A 20,289-nucleotide genomic window follows, 5' to 3' on the forward strand; every position below is an offset into this window, starting at 1 on the left:
GGGTTGGACAGACATATATGTAGGAAGAACCCAGTAAAATCTAGACTGTTAAAATGTGTGTGTACATGTGCAGAGATGATTCTGAATAACCACCTTTAGACTGGTAGACCCTGTAAAATATTTAGCTGACCTCTTTCATTCTTTTTTTTTTTTTTTTTAAATCACATTGTCCATGTGCATCTGTGTTTTTCTCACCGTCTCTGACAGCTTGCTTTTGTCCTTGTTGATATTTGCTACATTCAGTCCATCTACGACCACATCAAACGCTGGCTTCCTCTTCACAAAAGCCTTGAACCTCTCCAACTCCTGAACAGACACATTGATAGACAGAGAGACAGATGGACAGAAATGAACAGAGAGAGAGAGTATGATGATACTGAGAAAAACAGGTCAGTGGAGGAGTAAAAATAAAGAACTAGATAAAGATAGGCAAGTTATACCTGGATATAGTGCTATACTAATACTAATACTTAAAAAAAATTTTTTATAGTAGAGTGTGTAGATGTTAATAGAAGCGTCTACAGCCATGCTAGCGGCTCTGTGAGGCTGTACTGCTGTGAGCTAAATGCTGACGTCAGCATGCCAACATGTTGATACATAGCAGGTAAATTTTACCATGTTTACAATCTAAACTAACAAACTAAACTAAGTGTGTTAACATGGTAATATTTGCTCAGTTACAACTGAGGCTGATGGTAATGTCAGCGGATCACCAAAGTCATTACAATTCATCCTCTAGGACCCATGAATGTCTGAAAGATTTCTTTGGTCCAATGCATCCAGTAGATATGGAGATATACTTAATAAGTAATACATTTGCCCTGCTGGTGGCCCTAGGCAAAAGTCAGGGGATCACCAAAGTCAGCAGGATCAAAGTCAGAGTCCATCCAATAGTTTTTGAGATATTTCAGTCTGGACCAAAGTGATGGACTGACCGACTGACAGACTCTAGAGCTTTTAAGCGTGGCTATAAATGATAATAAAAACGCAGCCAGTTAAGGGCAAGAAATGTTGCAGTTCTTTTTTTTTTCCCTTTAGCGTGCTACTAGTCAGACGTCCATTCAATTCCCAAATAAGTAGGGCATGCACTCACAACAAATCAGACGGCCAGTGCCTTATTTTACTCAGCTTACCTTATTTAGTTTAATTTTCCATTGATGACTACAGAGCCAAAACCAGAAGTTATTGACGTCAAAACATACTTAGTATGCACATGTATAGCGGCAGACTTACTCATTTTCAGTAAAAGCTGAAAATTTGACTGGTTAATAAACTGGATGTCTGACTAAATACGTGCAGTACTGAAAATGTACAGAAAAAGTCTGCAGAACTCTCTAACAATAACATTAAGGGGCTTGTTCCTTATTGTGATCACGGAGCGTATCTGAACTCCACCTGTGAGCTGACTGGCCTGATGGTTGGCTGCTTTTCTCGCTGAATGATCACAGGCTTGCCAGTAATAAATCTACCTGGCCTTTGCGTCTCGTTACTGAGATGGCAGAGTGCCAGCTGGCAGTTCCACTGACAATAGATTACCATGAATGATAAAGTTAATTAGCAAATAACATTAACACACTGAGGATGAGGATATAATATACAGTATTTAAGTAAAAAGCAGTGGTCTGTCTTAAACTTAATTTTAGCATAACTACAGCACCTAAAAATCCAGCTAATAGTGAAGTTACAATTTGCAGAATGTATTTGTCATCTCTTGACCATAAGTTTTCTTTTGCACTGCAGGGCATCCAAAAGGCTTCATTAGAGTCCAATTCTATTGAATGTGTTAAATACAGTGTTAAAGCTTTGTATCATAACAGAGGAGTTGTGCTGAAGCAGGTTAGAATAGGCCTCCAGCACGTGAACAGTGTTACTACTTTCACTTTTAGATAGCAGCAGTATGGAAATAGCTTGCTGTGAATTCCCCTGGACTAGCAACCTGACTGTGTGCACACTATCAAGAACTCATAATCAAACATGGCAGTATTTGCTGTAATATTCCTCCTCTGATGGAACGGTGCACTAGATTAAACTAAACTGTGTTGAAGGTCCAGCATCTATTTTGATTGCTTTAACTCACCAAACCCATACATGCCCAAATACACTATGGGACAATAACAACGTGCACTTTCACACTGGAGACTGGTGGATGATGGACAGATGGGGATGAGGAGAGTGATTTGTTATGATGGAGGAAGGGTTAAAAAATCCAATGTTTATTTGGCAAAGAAAAAGCAAAGCAGAAGAGGGAGGAAGAGAGAGACAGCGAGAAAGACAGACAGAAAGTCCAGTATAATTATCCAGGGACTTTCCAGAGCTGATATGTGAAACCCGCTCATTGTGCTGCTGTGGATAATATGACTGCTTAAAAATATACACACACACACACACACACACTGATCCATTTGCACCTGCATACATAAGCTTACAGTGCCACCCTTGCACCATTATTACACAAAGCACGATACACTGCAGCATTAACATTGTAGCATATACCAAAAACATTAAAAACACAACTGACTGCAGGATCCAGGCAATAATTACCACTATCAATTTTAATTCAAACACTAAACTTCCTGTTGAGTTTTTCTTTGTTCTAAGAATCCATATTAAAGTAAAGTTACATCACAAGTAATGTTTGGAATGAATGTGAATAAACTATACATTTTAAGTGTCCACACCATCCTAACATGGGGAGATGCTCAGCACCGTGATAATATAAACACCATAATTGTCTATATCATGCATTATACAGTACTGTGCAACTTCAGCTGATTTCAAAGCGCTACACTGAAGAAAGAAATCCTACTGTAGACTACATTACTTTACCTTGGGTTAAAGATTAGCATCCTTATTAATATATTATCATCATATATCTGTGTGATCTGAAGTTTAACTGGATTAACTTTTGGGCCTACATTGTCTCTAAATTGCAAACAGCTGAAAAAAAATACTGAACCCAAAAGTATTTGAGATAAATTATCAGTAATACCAGATCATTATATAGAGGCTAACCTTGCATGCCAAGTCAAGTAGTCAAATGTATTTCTACAGCACATTTAAAACAACTTGAGCTGACCAAAGTGCTTTAAACATAAGAAACCTAAGAAAACAGGTCAGACAACAAAAACATGCAAAGGCAGGCAGAGAGCAAGATAAAAACCCTAACAATGTATGTAATAATTTTTTATTGCCTGGAATTGTTATTTGTGGAATTGAAGAGCAACATGTGCATTGTAGTGAACTGAAAGCAGAAAACCAGAAGACTGTGGGAAGAATAGTGCTGTAGTTTTTATATGTTAAACAGACCAAACGTCTGATCTTGTTTGGTTTTCCAGGGCTTTTAACAGTGCTGAAATACGTTATATTGGCCCAAAACATAAAGCTTCTGTTGGCAGAAAAACATATTGTATGCTGGTAGATTATTTAGCTCTAACAGTACATCATATTTATTTATTTACAGCTGTAGGAGCCGTTAGGCCGGGACATCCGGCGCTAATGCCCTGGATCTATTTCTCTACCATATCAGCAGAACAATAACGTAGGCTAATGCACAAAAGAGTATAGGACAGGTAGACTTTGTTAAATTATTTTACTTCATTTATTTTGACATTTACTTTATTCTCATTAGATTGCAACTTTATTTATGTAAAATTAAGACTTTTTCGCTTTATTCTGGGAATGTCAGAGATTACACAATTGTGGGACAGATTTTGAATATGCAGAGAGTTTTTGAACGCGAATAGAAAACTTGCTGAAACACAGGGGCTATTAAAGTAAGGTTTCTAAATGAATCAAAATAAATTCATTTATTATTGACGTGAATAGGCGCCACAAACACATTTAAAGACGTTACTTCAGTCAGTCATGCTACATGTGTGTTGACTCAGCAGGGATGATATTAATGTTAATGCTGTATAAATAAAGAAATTTCCACCATAAACTGATGCAGAAAAATTCACCACAATGCAGGAAGTGAAGTGTTTAACACTCAAAATGTTCTGGTAGAGGACCTCCAGACCCCCGAATTAATATTATTATTATATTACATTATGTTATGTATCATTTGTCTTAATAATACTAATACTACTTCTACTAATAATAATAATTCATGTATAGCCTATCAATGTATTAATGTAGCTCAGTGACTTATATGAGAGAAAAAAAAAACGAAAAATAGAGTGAAATGGAAGGTGTAAAAGACAAGGTGATGCTTCAGTTTGACACATTTCTAAGCTTGGCTAAGCCCCCAATGTTTCAGCTATAGTTACTAGTTACTTTCCAAGATAAGATTTTACATTAAAAACCACATGATAAGCTTATAAAATACAAAGCCTACCTGTATTTTAAATAAAGAAGTTATTACCCCGACCAACTAAAACGGTATGCTGCTTGCACATTGATGCATCAGCATTAACAATCTAATAATGACATATATCATAATATCAGTCACAGGGGATTTTTCTGCAGAACGAGTACATTTTGTTGTTAATACTTATGTAATTGTGATCTTGGATCAGGGCAATCCGACATTCAAAAAAAAAAAAATAAATTACATACAGGGGTGTGATATGAGTCATGATTTTAGTGGAAATGGGAGTTTTTGCATTTAATTTTCACACAGGTCAAAATGATGATGCTGTGAATTTCGCTGGGGCTTGTACCAAACAAGTATGTTCCCTTACGTCTGGAGAATGTTATTCGTAGGCCACGTCATCTCTGTAACATTTTTTTCATCTAATGGTTTGTAGTGACACATTTGACCTTTGTCATTAATTTGCAGCTCCTGAAATTTGGATATTGCACTTGGGCATATTGCATGTTTTATAATATCTAGATTAATTGTTCAGCCCTATTGTGGATGCAGAACGTTTACCTATAATGGAGTATTGCTACATTGTGGGAGCTGCGTTCCACCACTGAATGCACTACACCACCACTGGAAACTCTTAATATATATACTTAATATTCTTGTTGAAACTTTGTATCAGAGAGGAGATATAGGTTACACATAGGTGGCAAATTATGGCCATTCCATTAGTTTGCATTAAATGGCACAAGGGGTTTCTATGTTCCTGGTTACTCTGTGTTGCATGAAAACACAATGCATGATCTCTGTCTGCTTTGTCATGTGTCTCAACATCTATCTATATATCGCTCTGTGCTTAAAAATACAACATGCAATGATCCTCTTCCCCTTTACATTGACGCCCTTCCTTTCCCCTCTTACCCCATCTGTTTATGACCCTGCAGGCTTCTGTTGCTTTACTGTTGTCTGAAGCATTCTGTTGCCCTTAAAATTAATTGCCTTAAATGTGGAAATTAATAAAGTCAAGTTAAACAGCATGTCTGTCTGCCTTCCTTAGTCTGCGGGAGGTAGTTGTGGTCCAGATTCACATGGTGCTCCACATGCTGGAAATCCCCTCAATTTAACTGTTGCACCAACAAACTCCCCCTGACTACCGAAAAACACAAAGGAAAACATGCAAACTTTCTCCCTTTTCATAAATTAAAATATGACATTAACTACTTGCTGATGTTGCCATGTTTCTTTTTGGAACTATTTCAGGTGTATAACCTTGTTTTTAAGTTTATCGTCATTGGCATTATAAAAAATACAGCCAGAACATTCCAATCCAATGAAAAGGCGTGTGCCCTGGCTCCGTCTCCAGACAGTGCACATATGCATGCAAGACATAAAGTGTTGACTGCCTTCTCTTGGTTATAAAGGGGCATACAAGTTAAAAACACATTCCTCATTCAGTCTTTAACTTTGCGTGCATGTGTGTGCTGCCCTCTTTGCTAGTATCAGATCCTAACTCTCTACAGACTGAAGCCGTCTCTCAAACAGGTGGATTGAGTCCTGCCTCTTTTGAAACACTTAAAACCATGACCCGACTGAGTGATACTCTCATTGAAACTTTAAGCCCTTCAGACACCACGGCTCCCTGCCACCTCAAAACATACAAAATTTCCGTTTCATATTTCATGTAAAACATTACCAGCCCACTGCCCATAAGCAGCAGAATAGTTTAACTTAAAGACACGGTTTTGAGAAACGTGCATATTCATTTTCTTGCATAGAAATAGTTCAGAAAACTGATACAACTGTCCTTAGTGTCTATCAGATTTGAAGATATTAGCATAAAGACTAAAACCACCCCCCCCCCCCCCCCCACCACCACCACCACCACCACAACAATAAAGTGTCATTTTTCCCATTACACAAACCAGTTAGAACATGTTATAGACATGTTTTTCACCCTTTGGACAAAGCCAGGCTAGCTGTTTCCCCCTGTTTCCAGTCTTTTTACTAAGCTGAGCTAACCTTTAATTTCTGTTTTATGTTTAAGTGCTGCTGATAGTTAATATAATTTTATGTAAATGTTATCTATAAAATTGTAACAAGTTATGACTGTTTTACTAGTAAGCATAAAGAGTGGAGAGCTAGTTAGCTGTGTCCTGGGGACTAATTACTAAATATCAAAGACATACCAGCCCAGAGAAATGAATGAAAAATGAGTCTTTGCCAGCTCACCGTGCCTACGCTCATTCATAGAGAGAGCTTGTGACAGCCTTCACTAGAGAGCCTCAACAGCCTAGTGCTGCCTGTGTAACAATGACGCCACCTAGCAGAGATTAGAGAGAAGGAGCTAGGAAGCTAATGCACCATGCTGCTGACAGAAACGCCTTAAAATAGATCCGATTTTGGCTTATTTTTTGCACATTTTTAGAACAACCTGGTTATTTAGGATAGATTATTTCCAATTAGAAAATAAGATAGCAAAACACACTATACTATTATTTAACATACTGCTGAAGCTGAAAGTTCCCAAACTTTTGACACCAACCATAATTAGCATAATGCGTTATTGTCATGGCCTTTAATATTCTAAAGGTTAATATGATATTTAATGGACATACTACAAGCACACATCAATTATCAAAACTTAATATAATCAAATATATTGTAAGTAATCTATTTATAATTACAATTTAAAATGTAATCACCGCATACAATGAAATTAAATTTAAAATAAACCTGAATACTGTGTCCTCAAGTCCTAGTAGAGATGTCTTAAAGCTATTTAAATGCTATTTATGATCTTAGATTGATCGTTCTTAAGGACATGTGGACCCTGCTTAGTGTGTGTGTGTGTTTTGTCCGTGTATGTACCTCCGGTGTAGTCTTGTTGAAAACATCTCGTCCCTGGATGATGTCGGTCATCACTCTGTCTTTCAGCTGCTGGTACTCCTCAGCAGTCAGCTGGATGGACTCCAACTCAGACCCACAACACCCACACACACCCCTAAACACACATACATACGGTGCATACATACATTATACATAGATATAGAACACACAGATTTGACTTTGCAAAAAGATGAGTGAAAAACTAAAAAGCTATGAAAATTCATGTTGAGCTTGGGGTAATTACTTTGGGGTGGTGCTGGTCCAACTTCCTGTCCATTTCTGCCCTGTGAGACTGAAGGAGGACGAGGCACACGGAGAAAAGACAAATCAGAGCGAGGAGTGATGGTTGGGGTGGATATAAAATGAAAGAGAAAGCGATCATGTTCATACATGAAAAGGAAAGTTACTTCAGGTATGAATGTTGGTTTGCAGTTTAAACTTGTTTTTTAATCAGCATAAAAAGGGAAGAAAGAAGTTATAGTTTAATGGGCACATTATGGTTTTAAAAGCAGCCCTTTTGAACACCATAAGTGATTAGACTTATCAAATAATATCTTGCCATCAGTCAATCTACTGTGTTTTTATATTTCTAAAATTTTTTAGGCAAATTATTTCAGACTGAAAGACTTTGCCACAGTTGAGAGAACTGAATAAAGGAAACTGTATGATGTGCATCAAGCCTCAGTTTCCCACCGAACCCTTCTTTATCACTCTCTTGTACCTCTCAAACCAGGACTTGATGCTGCTGGCGAGGCTGTGTTGGGGGTAGATCTGGTTGTTCCTCATGTAGAGCAGAATCCCCAGCAGCCTCTCCTGGTGCTCAGACTGAGACATGGCCTCTGCCCCCTTCCCTTTTCCCTCCTTAGTCTCTCCCACTGCCTTAAACAGAGCTTCCCAGGTCTCCTGGTGTGGGCTCAGTCCCTTTTCAATTAATTCATCATAAAGAGCCCAGGCAGTGGTCGTGTCACCATGTAACATCGCTGCTGAGATGACATAACCATAGTTGCGTGAGGAAGGGGTAAAGACCTGTTAGGAAGATAATACAACCAGGTGATGATAGAGTAGGGATGTCATGTCCTCCAGCGCCAACATGAGTTTAATGTGTTTTTTTTTTTTTTAAGTAACCATAAAAACACTGTTCACCTTCTTAACCTCATGCAGGATGCTGACAGCCTCCCTCCACCTCGCCGTCCGACTGAAGGACTTGATAAAGAGGCTGGAGGCTCCCGTCTCCAGAGAAGGGAAACTTCCCCGCATAATGTCATAGACATCAAACACCTCGGCGTCATGGCCGCCGCTCACACACAGCGTCAGGTACCGTAATAACAGCTCATAAGACAGGGTCCCTGTTTCCATTGCTACAAAAGACAGCAGGGACCTGTGGAAGACAGGTGGAGCACGTGTTTTTAACACACGCTACTGACCTTCAGAGAGCACTTGCCTTGTTTATACAGCTCTGGAAAAAATTAAGGACTTACTTTTTATAGGCATGTGTCGGATTAAAATAAAGATTTTTGTTTTATTCTACAAACGTTCTGACAAAATTTCAAAAAGTTCCAAATAAAAATGATATTTAGATTATTTATTTTATATTTAACTTAAATTATTTAAATAACACAAAAGACACATTTTTTTCAGACCTTCACATTCATTTTTAAATAACACAACAGACACAAACACACAGAGTTCAGAAATCAATATTTGGTGGAATAACCCTGATTTTTAATTACAGCTTTAATGCATCTTGGCATGCTCTCCACCAGTTGTTCGCATGGCTGTTGGGTGACATTTTTTGAAAATGCTTAGTTTTATTTTAGTTTTTATTCATTTTAGTCTTTGTCGCTGCACCATGCCAAGCTCAGTTCAGTTCAGTTTTTTCACAAAACATTAAAATACAAGTACAATCAGAAATATTTGTGAAAAGGGACACCCTTTTTTTAAGCTATGTGAAGCTTGTACATAGGGGCCTAAAGACTAAGCAAATACACACACCCACCCCCTGGGCTCTTTATGATGATGAAGGGCTTTTTACCAGCTTTGCACGACTTCAGCCCTGCCCCTTGGAGCCTGTTTCCAACAGTCCTCGGCATGCACTTCACCCCAGCTGCTGTTTGCGATTCTTTTTGTAAATCACTTGATGTTATCCTACGGTTTTTGAGTGACATTTGAATGAGTTGGTGGTCATCCCGGTCAGTGGATAATCGTTTTCACCCTCTGCCAGTCTGTGGCTTTGTTCTCCCCAATGCTTGACCTTGTTCTTATGAACTGCTGTCTTTGAAATTTTAAGGATGGATACAACCTGATGCTCACTGTTTCCTTCAAAGCCAGAATTGAACCCTTCTTTTCCTCACTCAAAACTTTTCTTTTCAACTCTTTTGGCATGGTCATTTGTTCCTTTTTTGTTCAAATTACCTTTGAAGTACTACTAGCACTGTTTTTGCCATCCAGCTGGTCCTACTGCACGAGGATAGTGATGACCACACCACAGCAGTGGTTTTTATACTTTTCCTCATTAAATAAGATTTGGCTCAGGTCATCACTTACCTCATTAAGTAGAATGAGGTGTGCCTGTGTTGGTGTGTGCCAGTGGAATGGAATGGCTGCCATACATATATATAGAGATACTGATTTAAGACAAATATGGAGTGGTCTCTTAATGTTTTCCAGAGCTGTATTTTCTTCAATCATGTTATTTACATTAAATGTCGAATTATATTGCTTGAGATTTACCCCAAAAGCAAACTGTAAAACAACAACACAGCATAAAATTAACAGACATAATGTAAAAGTTCCGATTTACTGTAAGGACAATTGCTCCTCACCTAAATGTTTTTTCAAAATCAGACACACAAACCCACTCGTCCTCCTCTTACTTGGCGATATCCAGCTCTGCGCCATAGGCAAACAGCGCACACATCATCTGGATGTCAAAGCGTTGCGAATTTCCCAGAGACTCCTTCAGCTGCCTCCACTCAGCAGCAGAGAGTGGCCGGTCGGGAGGCTGCACTTTCCCTGTAAAACCTTCATGCTTCAGTGGAGGAAACCGAAACAATGATTCCCAAACACTTTAATAGATTCATTTACACTTTATAAGGCATTAGAAAAACATAATTTAACATAACTTTATCTAAGTCTCTGCTGAGCAGGTATAACAACCAGAAACGTGGACTTTTTCTGCAGTTATCTGTACTGCCTTGTCCCTGCCCATTATTTGTTTTCTGAAATGGTGTCGTATTCTGTACCAAAAAGCTCAGACTGTGAGAGAAAAACAAAGCTTTCCTGAGTGTAAAAATATGCCTTCTAAAGTAGATTCCAGTATGTCCTACCTGCTGCTCTAACTGTCCTTCCTTCAGGATCCTCTTCATCCTGACCGCCCAGAGCTGTTTTCCTCTTCAGCATCTCTGCCGTCCTCTTTGCCGTCCCAGCAGCAAACACAGATTTGGGGAAGGAAGGCTTCTGTCGAAGTGTGGAGCTCTTACCACTTCCCTTCACAGCATCCTCCCACATTTCCTCTTCCCTGCGTCTGATGGTGCCATTTCTTACTCCCCCCCTGTTCCTTCTGTCCATCTCTCTGCTGCCTGGGCTAGGGTTAGAGTCTCTGGTGCACAGAAAGCGTGCAGAGAGAGGCAACTGAGACGACTTGCACAGAGAAGTATTAGGTGTGAAGAAAGCTGAACTTCCCTGGCGAAAGAAGGGCTTCAAGGGTTTCAGGCTTATTCTGACTTTTAATATGAAGGTGGAGCCCATGTTAAACCTCTGGGCTTGTCAGGATTTACTGTAGATTATTTATCACTACGTTTCACATTCACTGAATTGATAAACCTGCAATAATCCTTAACTTACACGCCATATACAAAAACACTTATTTCTAAAACCAACGGACCACAAAACTGTCACATGCTGTTAGATACACGAATCAATGACCTGCCAATGAGACTAGCCAGCTAACGTTGCTGTTTCCAAATGCCAGCAGTTCCTTAAAGATAAACATCTACAGATCATTAGCCCTTAAAATGCGACTCACACTTCCCTTCGACATTCAAATAAAAGAACTAAAACAGCTTCTTATTTGCTATATAACTTCATGGATAAACACAACTTTGAGCATGAGTCGAGTCGCACACCCTGACGTCATCAACGCTTGACAGCTCCGTTTGTGAGCTGCGTCAAGTTAAGTGCCAAATCCGTAACACCGGAACAAGCAGTTCGGTTTAAAACGTTTAAAATGGAAAAGGAGCAAATTGTACCGCTTAATGCAGATTTCATTACAAAGATAAGGATGTGTAGAACATTTCGTAAAGAAAAAAAAGATTAGACTTTTAAAAAAAGATTAGCACAGAGGCATGTTCTTCTGTGTTACTTTAGCCTCTGTGCCTACTTAACTTGTGTGGTTGTAAAGAGACGATGAGACTTCCTTAAATAATTGCATTAATTACCTTGCGATGAATATTAGATTTGAATTGACAGCACCTTAGATATCTACTTAGCTACTTAATTGTTTGGCTTTTGTGGGCTTTACGTTAAACCAAACGTAGAGAAACTTCCCTTTTATTTTGAAATTTTAAAGATTCAAACCGGAAGCCACATTCTTTTTCAGAGTGCTTTGCCAACATTTTTGGGTGGCTTGGCTGCTTTTGTACACAAACTCTACTTTGAATGTGTCTTTTAGATTGAAGGGTTGTACTAATGAAATATTAGATTCACTTTGGAGCAGTATGGATAAAGAACAACAGCCTCACTGGTCGGATATTTTGAAAAGGAGGTTAGAAAACTCCAAAAGAGGTGAGACAAAATGTAAACCAACGTTACATACTGGCCAACGTTAACGTTAGCTGCTCTGGATTGATAGCTGTCCAGCTAAAGTGGTTGGTTAGCTGTTAAGTCATCAGTAATATTTATGTGGATTCCTTTGATTTTACTGGTGTTATTTTGATCCATGTCCCCTTTTGCTGTACAGATGAGCGAAGCGACAAGGAAATGAAAGCAGAAGAAACTGAGCTGTTCACCAAATACTACACAGAGTGGAAGGGAGGAGGCGACAAAGACAAGTCCTATAAGAACATCCCACGATTTTACTACAGGGTATTATTAAAACACATGACATTATATGTAAACCCCCCTGAAAACTCAAAAGTCATCCATTGTTGTCATTTTGACTAAACTCTGTGCCATCAACAAACCCCCAACACCATGTCCTTTTGAAGAAAAACATTACATTTCAAGGACCAAAATGTACAGTCATATTGATTATTGCCTCCATATAATAAATCTACAAGATTAATTTGGACAAGTTATTGTACAGCAGGACGCCCTCAATTTCATTAATAATATATTTATTCCTTTTATTCTGCAAGATGTCTGATAAGGCCTGTTTTACAACTCCGCTGTTTGAGGGGGATTTTAACATTGAAGACGCTCTTAGATTTACTCATCTAGCTGACGCCTTTATCCAAAGTGATTTACAATTGCTATAAATGTCAGAGGTCGCACGCGTCTGGGGCAACTTGTGGAAAAGTGTCTTTCTCATGGACACAATGGTGGATGTGTCACAGTGGGAATTGAACGCGTGTCTTTGACACCAAAGGCATGTGTGTTTTATCCACTCGTCCATCTCCACCCGGCGATTATGATTATGATGCTGATCATGTTATCACTGATGTGTAGTTGCCAGAGTACTAGGCATGCTTGCTGTTTAATGATGAAGCTGTGCAGAAGTGAAAATAACTCCGATGATGATGATGTTTTGCAGCTACCAGCAGAAGATGAAGTATTACTTCAGAAGCTGAGAGAGGAATCCAGAGCTGTCTTCCTCCAGAGGAAGAGCAGAGAACTGCTGGATAATGAGGAACTACAGGTAAAACACACACACACACCTAAAAGTAACTGCGCACAACATATGGGACTTCTGTATGTGTGAATAACAACAACACTTTAGGTTTGTTATTTAGTGTCCGTTTACCTAGTTGTCTTTTTTCTCTTTCTCTTTGTCTTCTGTAGAATCTGTGGTTCCTGCTCGATAAGCACCAGGTGCCTCCAGTGAGTGGAGAGGAGGCCATGATCAGCTATGAAGCCTACTTGCAGGTGGGGGAGAAGGCCGGGCCAAAGTGCAAGTAAGTAGAGGTTTACTGGCAACAGCACAGTTTGGGTAAAACCCCCTGTGTCAGTCTTTTTTACTGCGCAGCATGCACCAAGGATTCATGCAAGATCAAAGGTTGACTATAGAAAACCCCCTGTCACCTCATTTCACATCCACCTGGCATTAATGTGTCTTGGCAGTTGAGATAACTGGATATTCAAATCAGGCAACAACACATCAAATCGTAAGTGCACTGAAAATGTGATCACTGCCTCCGGAGGTTGTCTGACATGCCTTTGGTCACATTAAACAAAGCTACACACATGAAAATGTACTTTTGAACCAGGAAGTGAGCACATATCAAGCAGGTGGTTAATCTGTCAGTGTGTTTCCACTGTCAACTTTAAAGGGTTTGAGTATTAAAAAGGGAAGTTTTCATTGCAGCAAAGGAGAATGAGAAAGTCTGACTACAGAGAGCAATTTTAATCTACTTGTCTTGAAAAATAAAATCCAGCAAAGCTAATCCTGTACCTGTATCTCTTAAGGATTAGGACAACTGCACCAACTCCAGCACCTAGAACAAACACATTTAAAATGTCTCTCTTCAATGTGAGATCACTTTCAAGCAAGACTTTTATCTTAAATGATTTTATCTTGTCTGCAAATCTAGATTTTATGTTTTAACTGAATCCTGGTTACAAACTAATGATCATACCCAGCTAGCTGAAATGTGTCCGCCTGAATATGTTTGTTTTAGTCAACCCAGGGTCAGTGGACGTGGTGGTGGGATAGTGAGCGTGCACAGGAAAAAATTTAAATGTCATCATGTACGCTGTAATGAATTTGCCTCCTTTGAAGCTCTCTCTTTAAAGTTGGTGGCCTGCAACCTATTTGTCATATTTTATTGCCCCCCAAATCCACCTGGAGGATTTTTAGCAGAACTTCCAGAATATTTATCTACTCTGGTTTTAAATTAAAAGAAAAATTGTTCTCTGTGGTGATTTTAATATTCACATTGATGACCTCACAAATGATTATGCAACTGACTTTTTAAATATAACCACAACTACTTAACTTAACTTTAAACAACACCGTGGTCATACACTGGACTTGGTTTTTACCCTGGGTGTCAGCATTTCCTCTGTGGAATTAGTGGACATGACCATATCTGACCACAAATGTAGTTTGTAACTGTGAATCACTAGTTACTCAATCTGCCTCACCAAGCACTTCCTGTTCTTGCATCCTTAATGAACAAAGCGTTTCAAAGTTTTGCACATTGTTTCAGAGCCAAAGCCAACACCTGACTGATTCCAAGAACAACGACTTGACTGATCACTTCAATCAAATTTGCTTGTCATCCCTAAATACTATTGCTCCTCTAAAGGCTAAACCTAAACCTACAGCTCGTAAGCAGCCCTGGATAAAAAACAGCATTCGCAGCCAAAAAAAGGGAATGCAGGAAAGCAGAGCGCAGATGGAAAAAAAAAAACAGTCTCCATGTCCATTACCTTATTCTGAAGGATTTATTAATTAACTACAATAACATGGTTAAGGATGCGAGAACACACTATTTTTCTGAACTCATATCTACAGTTTTATCCCATCGACTTGTCTGAGCTTTTAAAAACAGTATCACAAATGAGAGTGTCCTCCAGCCCACTTGATGTAATACCTACAAAGTTTTTACTGAAATTAATAGATTCTGTTGGGCCCCATTTGATCTCTGTTTTCAACAGCTCCCTATCTACTGGTTGTGTCCCTGATTATTTTAAAACTGCCTGTGTGAACCCACTTTAAAAAAAAAAACTGGTTTAGTTCCCTCCCTCCATCAAAATTTTAGACCAATTTCAAAACTGCCTTTTATAGCAAAAATTTTAGAAAGAATTGTGTCCAAACAGCTGCTCACTGTGCTGGAAAATAACAACATATTTGAAAAGTTTCAATCTGGTTTCAGGAAGTACCACAGCACTGAGACTGCCCTGCTTAAAGTCACCAATGACCTTTTAATGTCTGCTGATGAAGGCATGTGCTCAGTCCTGGTATTCCTGGACCTTAGCGCTGCTTTTGACACCATTGATCACAACATCATGTTAGACAGACTGAGGCACTGGGTGGGGATCTCTGGTACTGCCCTAGAATGGTTTTCATCCTACCTGTCAAATAGGAAGTTTTGCGTGTCTGTAAACAACTATGTCTCTTCGTTCTGTCCAGTTAAATATGGTGTGCCTCAGGGGTCGGTCTTAGGACACATTTTATTTTCCTTGTATCTGCTTCCCCTTGGACATTATTCAGAGACATGGTGTTTCTTTTCATATTTACACTGACACACAGATGTATTTGCCGGTCAGATCCACAGATCCTGGAATGCTGAGTTCACTTAACAACTGCCTTTGTGAAGTCAAAAATTGGATGTCAAATAATTTCCTCCAGCTGAACTCAGACAAAACTGAGATCCTAGTAATTGGGTCTCAGCAGATGGCAATCAAAATACTGCCATCTGCTGGTTCCCTAGTAAATCACATTAAGCCAGTGGCAAAGAACCTAGGTGTTTGGTTTGATAGTAATTTAAATTTCGAGCAGCACACCACAAAGCTTGTTCAATCATGTTTTTATTAACTTAGAAATATAGCAAAAATTCAATCTATGTTAACTTTTAAGGACACCAAGACCATTTTACACGCCTTCGTCTCATCACGCCTGGATTATTGCAACAGCCTTTTCACCTGTTTAACCCAAAAATCTATTGATTGACTCCAGACTGTCCAGAATTCAGCTGCCAGGCTTTTAACCAGAACAAAGAAATATGACCACATTACTCCTATTTTAGCTTCATTACACTGGCTCCCAGTATAAAAAATTTGATCACTTTTAAAGCTCTTCATGGTCTCTCGCCTTGTTATATTTCTGACCTTTTAGTCCCATACGCACCAGCACGTACCTTGAGATCCTCGGGCAGAGGTCTGTTGTCTGTTCCAGAGTCTCGACTGAAAACTAAAGGGGACAGAACGTTTGCTGTCAGGGCCCCGAGGCTCTGGAACAGCCTGCACGAGGAAATCAGGTCGGCTGAGTCAGTGAACTCTTTTAAGTCCCTTCTTAAAACATACTTTTATAGGAGAGCCTTTCCCGATTTTATTTTATTAGATTTTAATTAGATTTTTAAATTTTTTTATATATTTTACATTTATTTTAAACGTGTATTCTAGTCTTATAAGTGTTTTCTTGTTTTTAGCATTTAATTGTTTTTATGTGTTTTTACACTTGTGAAAGCACTTTGTAACTGGTTTTTGAAAAGTGCTCAGGGCAAAAGTCTTCAAGTATTTTCAACCCGCCCAATTGCCCTTGATTTTAACCCTCCTGGGGTAATGAAATGTAACAGTTTCTTTCCTGTCTTTCCTTCAGCAAATTCTTCACAGCCAGCGTGTACGCCAAGCTGCTTCACAACGACCCTTACGGCAGGATCTCGATCATGCAGTTCTTTAACTATGTCATGAGGAAAGGTTTGGACCTTTGTTTGCAAAAATCTATAAAATAAGTATAATATATCTTCAAAAGTTGGAACAACAACAAACAAATTCAGATCTTAAAGGTTTCTTTACCGTCAACTGATTTTCTGAACTTAGGTTACATCACGGTATTTGCATCCCAGCCTTGTTTTTTACCTGGATTTATCTGTACTGGTGAATGTCTTGTCACTCAGTGTTGCTCATTTCTATGCCTCTAGTGTGGCTGCATCAGACCCGGATAGGTCTGAGTCTGTACGATGTAGCAGGACAGGGCCACCTCAGAGAGTCGGTAAGCACTTGCATCAGTAACCACAAATTTCAGCTGAAGTCACATACAAAGTCTTTTCCTCTTTTAAAGTAATGAGCAGGCAGTGGGAGAGAACAATGGTTTGCAGTTAGCACTGAAATTAACTGTAAAAAATGCCAGGAAAAGCTGACCCTCGTTATTCTGTGTAGGATCTGGAGAACTACATCCTGGAGCTGATCCCCACTCTGCCTCAGCTGGATGGACTGGAGAAGTCTTTCTACTCTTTCTACGTCTGCACTGCTGTTCGCAAGTTCTTCTTCTTCCTCGACCCGCTCCGAACAGGTGAGACTGAACCGCACAGGGTGAAATGTTAAAAGTACAGACGAAGGTAATGAGTTACGAAACATGCCACCAGAGGGCATGTGTGCACTTAATTTATTAAGTGATATGCAACACTGAAATGTGTACAACATTTCCTTTACTTACTTTGTGTTTTTGGTTTGTTTTTTTTCTTTTTCAGGAAAGATTAAAATCCAGGATATATTGGCCTGCAGTTTTCTGGACGATTTGTTGGAGGTGGAATTTTATTTTAACACTCACATTTTTTAACTTTTTTAAACACAAATCCATTGTTTTCTTTTCACTACTTGTGTTAATTCCTTCTTTACATTTGTGTAGGTGTTATGTATTAAAATGTTACAAGTTTATATGATTTCTACTCTACCAGCAGGCAGTTAAAAAGACCAACCCCAATTTTTTTGAAAGGAAAAATATAGGAATAGATTGTAATTACAAAAGTCTCCCTGAAAGATGTGTCATTGTGTAGCTGTTTTTTTTATGGATTAATGCTTCCTCGTGACCGGTCCTATCTCACGCTCTCCCCATCTGTGCTCCCAGCTGAGAGATGAGGAGCTGTCTAAAGAGAGTCAGGAGTCCAACTGGTTCTCGGCACCCTCGGCTCTCCGAGTCTATGGTGAGAAAATGTCTGTGTGCGCATGTGTGAATGTCGGGTGGCAGCACGGCGTTTATTGATCCTCTCAAATAATGTAGGTGTTTAGGCACCTTGCAGTGCAATTCCTTTTCAGCACTGTGGTTAATGATTGGATACTTGAGTTCCAATATTACATGGTATATTATATATACTATCTGTGCCAGAAGTGGTGTGAATCACTTCTTTCTCTTATCACAGTATGTAATTAACTGACTTAATATCTCTTTTTCTCTTTCCTCAATATGAAGGAAAAAATTAGGAAAAAGGCAACAATAACAAAAAATATATATGTATATAAACTCCACATATTGTATAAATTTCATTATTATTTGCAGAATTGATTCTGGGTCCAGAGTATGTTGGTGTCAGAAATCAGCTCAGTAAAGATCAGTGGCTGTGCTTGTGCTAATGTATTTATTTTTATCTTTGTGCCTTTACCAGGCCAGTACCTCAACCTGGATAAGGACCACAACGGCATGTTGAGCAAAGAGGAGCTTTCGCGCTACGGCACAGCTACGCTCACCTCAGTCTTCCTGGACAGGGTATTTCAGGAGTGCCTCACCTACGATGGAGAAATGGTACAGTCAACAACAGTGCCAGTAGAAGATTTGCGGTACACCCATACAGATGGGTGACATATTAAAGGACAGCTTCAGTGCTCTTCGCCATTGTTTCTCAAAGAGCAGCCAACACCATACTTCCAAAAAGATATTCCCCCGATTTGGTGTTTTGATGGTGGTGGTGGAGAGTGCTGTCCAACACATCAACTGGCGGTCAACCAGGTTGAGATCTGGTGACTGTGACGCTCACAGCACCCTGTCCCCCATGACTACATCTGCTGTTGTTGTCTTTGTCCTCTCATTTATTCAGGGATTTTCTTTTGATTGCTCACCTGTCTGCATGTTAATGTTCAACTTCAAACAACCAGCTACTCGCTGAGTGAACACCTCTTTGGGCAGCTGACACACACACATTTGATGACACTTTTTACTGTTGCATTATAGAATACTCTATAATCTATCATTTCAGACTTTTGTGTGCTTGGGCTAAGTTGAATATTTACTGTACGTAACAGTGTTCCTCTTCTTCAATCTCAGGACTATAAGACCTATCTAGACTTTGTATTGGCGTTGGAAAACAGGAAGGAGCCAGCAGCGTTACAGTATATTTTCAAACTTCTGGACATGGAGAATCAAGGATACCTCACCGTCTTCTCCCTCAACTATTTCTTCAGGGTATCAGCTGCACATCCCTCACACAAACACACTCATGGTTCAACACATGCACACAAAGAATACTTTGCTTGTATCACTATGGTGATCATCCACATTAATTGATGAAAATCCTTAATCACCAGACTTACTCATCCTAGCTCCTGACTGCAAGCTCCTTTTTTAAGAGACAAGCCCCAAGTTGTATTTTTTAGGATCGGAAATAACAACTTTGTCAGTATTTCATGATACTGTGCTTTGCTCTTCAGGACATCCAGGAGCAGATGAAAATCCACGGCCAGGAGCCTGTCTCCTTCCAGGATGTCAAGGTATATTGCATGCAAATACCAGACAAGTTTCGTTACCGCACCAATCCTTGTACATGATGCTGCTAGAGTTAATGCAGTAATGTAGTCTGTGCTTTTAAGCTGGTGCAGGTTACTTTTAATTTATTTTCATTGATCAGTTAGATTTACATTTATTGTAGCTGTCCGAGCTGTACAGACTTTTGACCCTCTAATATGTCAAATAGCGACATTCTTTGTTTCACTGTCTCTCCTCAGGATGAGATCTTTGACATGGTGAAGCCTAAAGACCCCTATAAGATCACTCTCCAGGACTTGGTAAACAGTTGCCAGGGTGATACCGTCACCAGCATCCTGATTGACCTCAACGGCTTCTGGACATATGAAAACAGAGAAGTGCTAGTTGCCAATGACGACAGCGGCAACACAGTCGACCATGACGACACCTGAGGATGATTTGGGGTTGAAGCGTGGTAGAGACGCTCCAAAAGGCCACAGTTTCACTACCAACCTGACAGTTTCACTACCAACCTGAAAGTCCTGTTGAAGTTTCGGCACTGACCTCTTACTGCTGACTCCAGGCCCTCAGGTTAGGTTTAGCTAAATATCTACAGTAAGGAGATGAACAGAGTTGCTTTGTGTGAATATTGTTCCATGTTCCTGTAAAGAAGACCTAATACACATCTTTTTCACTGACCTTTTTAAAATAAATGTTTAATTTTCCTTGTATAATGGAAGCACCTTATCATTTACACAAATCA

General features: G+C 39.4%; 2 protein-coding genes across 3 annotated transcripts in view; one reads left to right on the forward strand and one right to left on the reverse strand.

Annotated features, from left to right (window-relative positions):
• LOC123978543 (protein only RNase P catalytic subunit) overlaps positions 1–11,430 on the reverse strand; it is a 16,083-nt gene extending 4,653 nt beyond the window's left edge. Inside the window, exons 1-7 of one of the 2 annotated variants that reach the window (XM_046061812.1) lie at positions 10,519–11,430; positions 10,066–10,204; positions 8,336–8,570; positions 7,914–8,218; positions 7,437–7,484; positions 7,175–7,307; positions 196–306 (exon numbers count right to left, since the gene is read on the reverse strand). In XM_046061812.1, the coding sequence (XP_045917768.1) occupies positions 196–306; positions 7,175–7,307; positions 7,437–7,484; positions 7,914–8,218; positions 8,336–8,570; positions 10,066–10,204; positions 10,519–10,939 (1,392 nt within the window). In that variant the 5' untranslated portion in view covers positions 10,940–11,430. Of the gene's footprint in view, positions 1–195; positions 307–7,174; positions 7,308–7,436; positions 7,485–7,913; positions 8,219–8,335; positions 8,571–10,065; positions 10,221–10,518 lie in introns of both variants that reach the window. The other variant, XM_046061813.1, reaches the window with a different exon arrangement.
• Positions 11,431–11,597: 167 nt separating this feature from the next.
• Positions 11,598–20,257, forward strand: ppp2r3c (protein phosphatase 2, regulatory subunit B'', gamma). Its single transcript, XM_046061815.1, has 13 exons — positions 11,598–11,974; positions 12,150–12,274; positions 12,942–13,046; positions 13,190–13,302; positions 16,671–16,768; positions 16,993–17,063; positions 17,231–17,363; positions 17,542–17,597; positions 17,919–17,994; positions 18,454–18,590; positions 19,110–19,247; positions 19,493–19,552; positions 19,787–20,257. The coding sequence occupies exons 1-13, from the start codon at positions 11,908–11,910 to the stop codon at positions 19,976–19,978; spliced, it is 1,371 nt and encodes a 456-aa protein (XP_045917771.1). The 5' UTR covers positions 11,598–11,907; the 3' UTR covers positions 19,979–20,257.
• The last annotated feature ends 32 nt before the right edge of the window (positions 20,258–20,289 follow it).

This window comes from Micropterus dolomieu, linkage group LG11 (assembly GCF_021292245.1).
Source record: "Micropterus dolomieu isolate WLL.071019.BEF.003 ecotype Adirondacks linkage group LG11, ASM2129224v1, whole genome shotgun sequence".
Lineage (NCBI taxonomy): Eukaryota > Metazoa > Chordata > Actinopteri > Centrarchiformes > Centrarchidae > Micropterus > Micropterus dolomieu.

What these genes read in the sequence shown, in the direction of transcription:
- ppp2r3c (XM_046061815.1), top strand. Translation starts at nt 11,908, where the DNA reads ATGGATAAAGAACAACAGCCTCACTGGTCGGATATTTTGAAAAGGAGG. An exon ending in AAGGCCGGGCCAAAGTGCAA is followed by an intron (nt 13,303 to 16,670) that starts GTAAGTAGAGGT and finishes TCTTTCCTTCAG; the next exon opens with CAAATTCTTCACAGCCAGCG. An exon ending in CTCGGCTCTCCGAGTCTATG is followed by an intron (nt 17,995 to 18,453) that starts GTGAGAAAATGT and finishes TGCCTTTACCAG; the next exon opens with GCCAGTACCTCAACCTGGAT.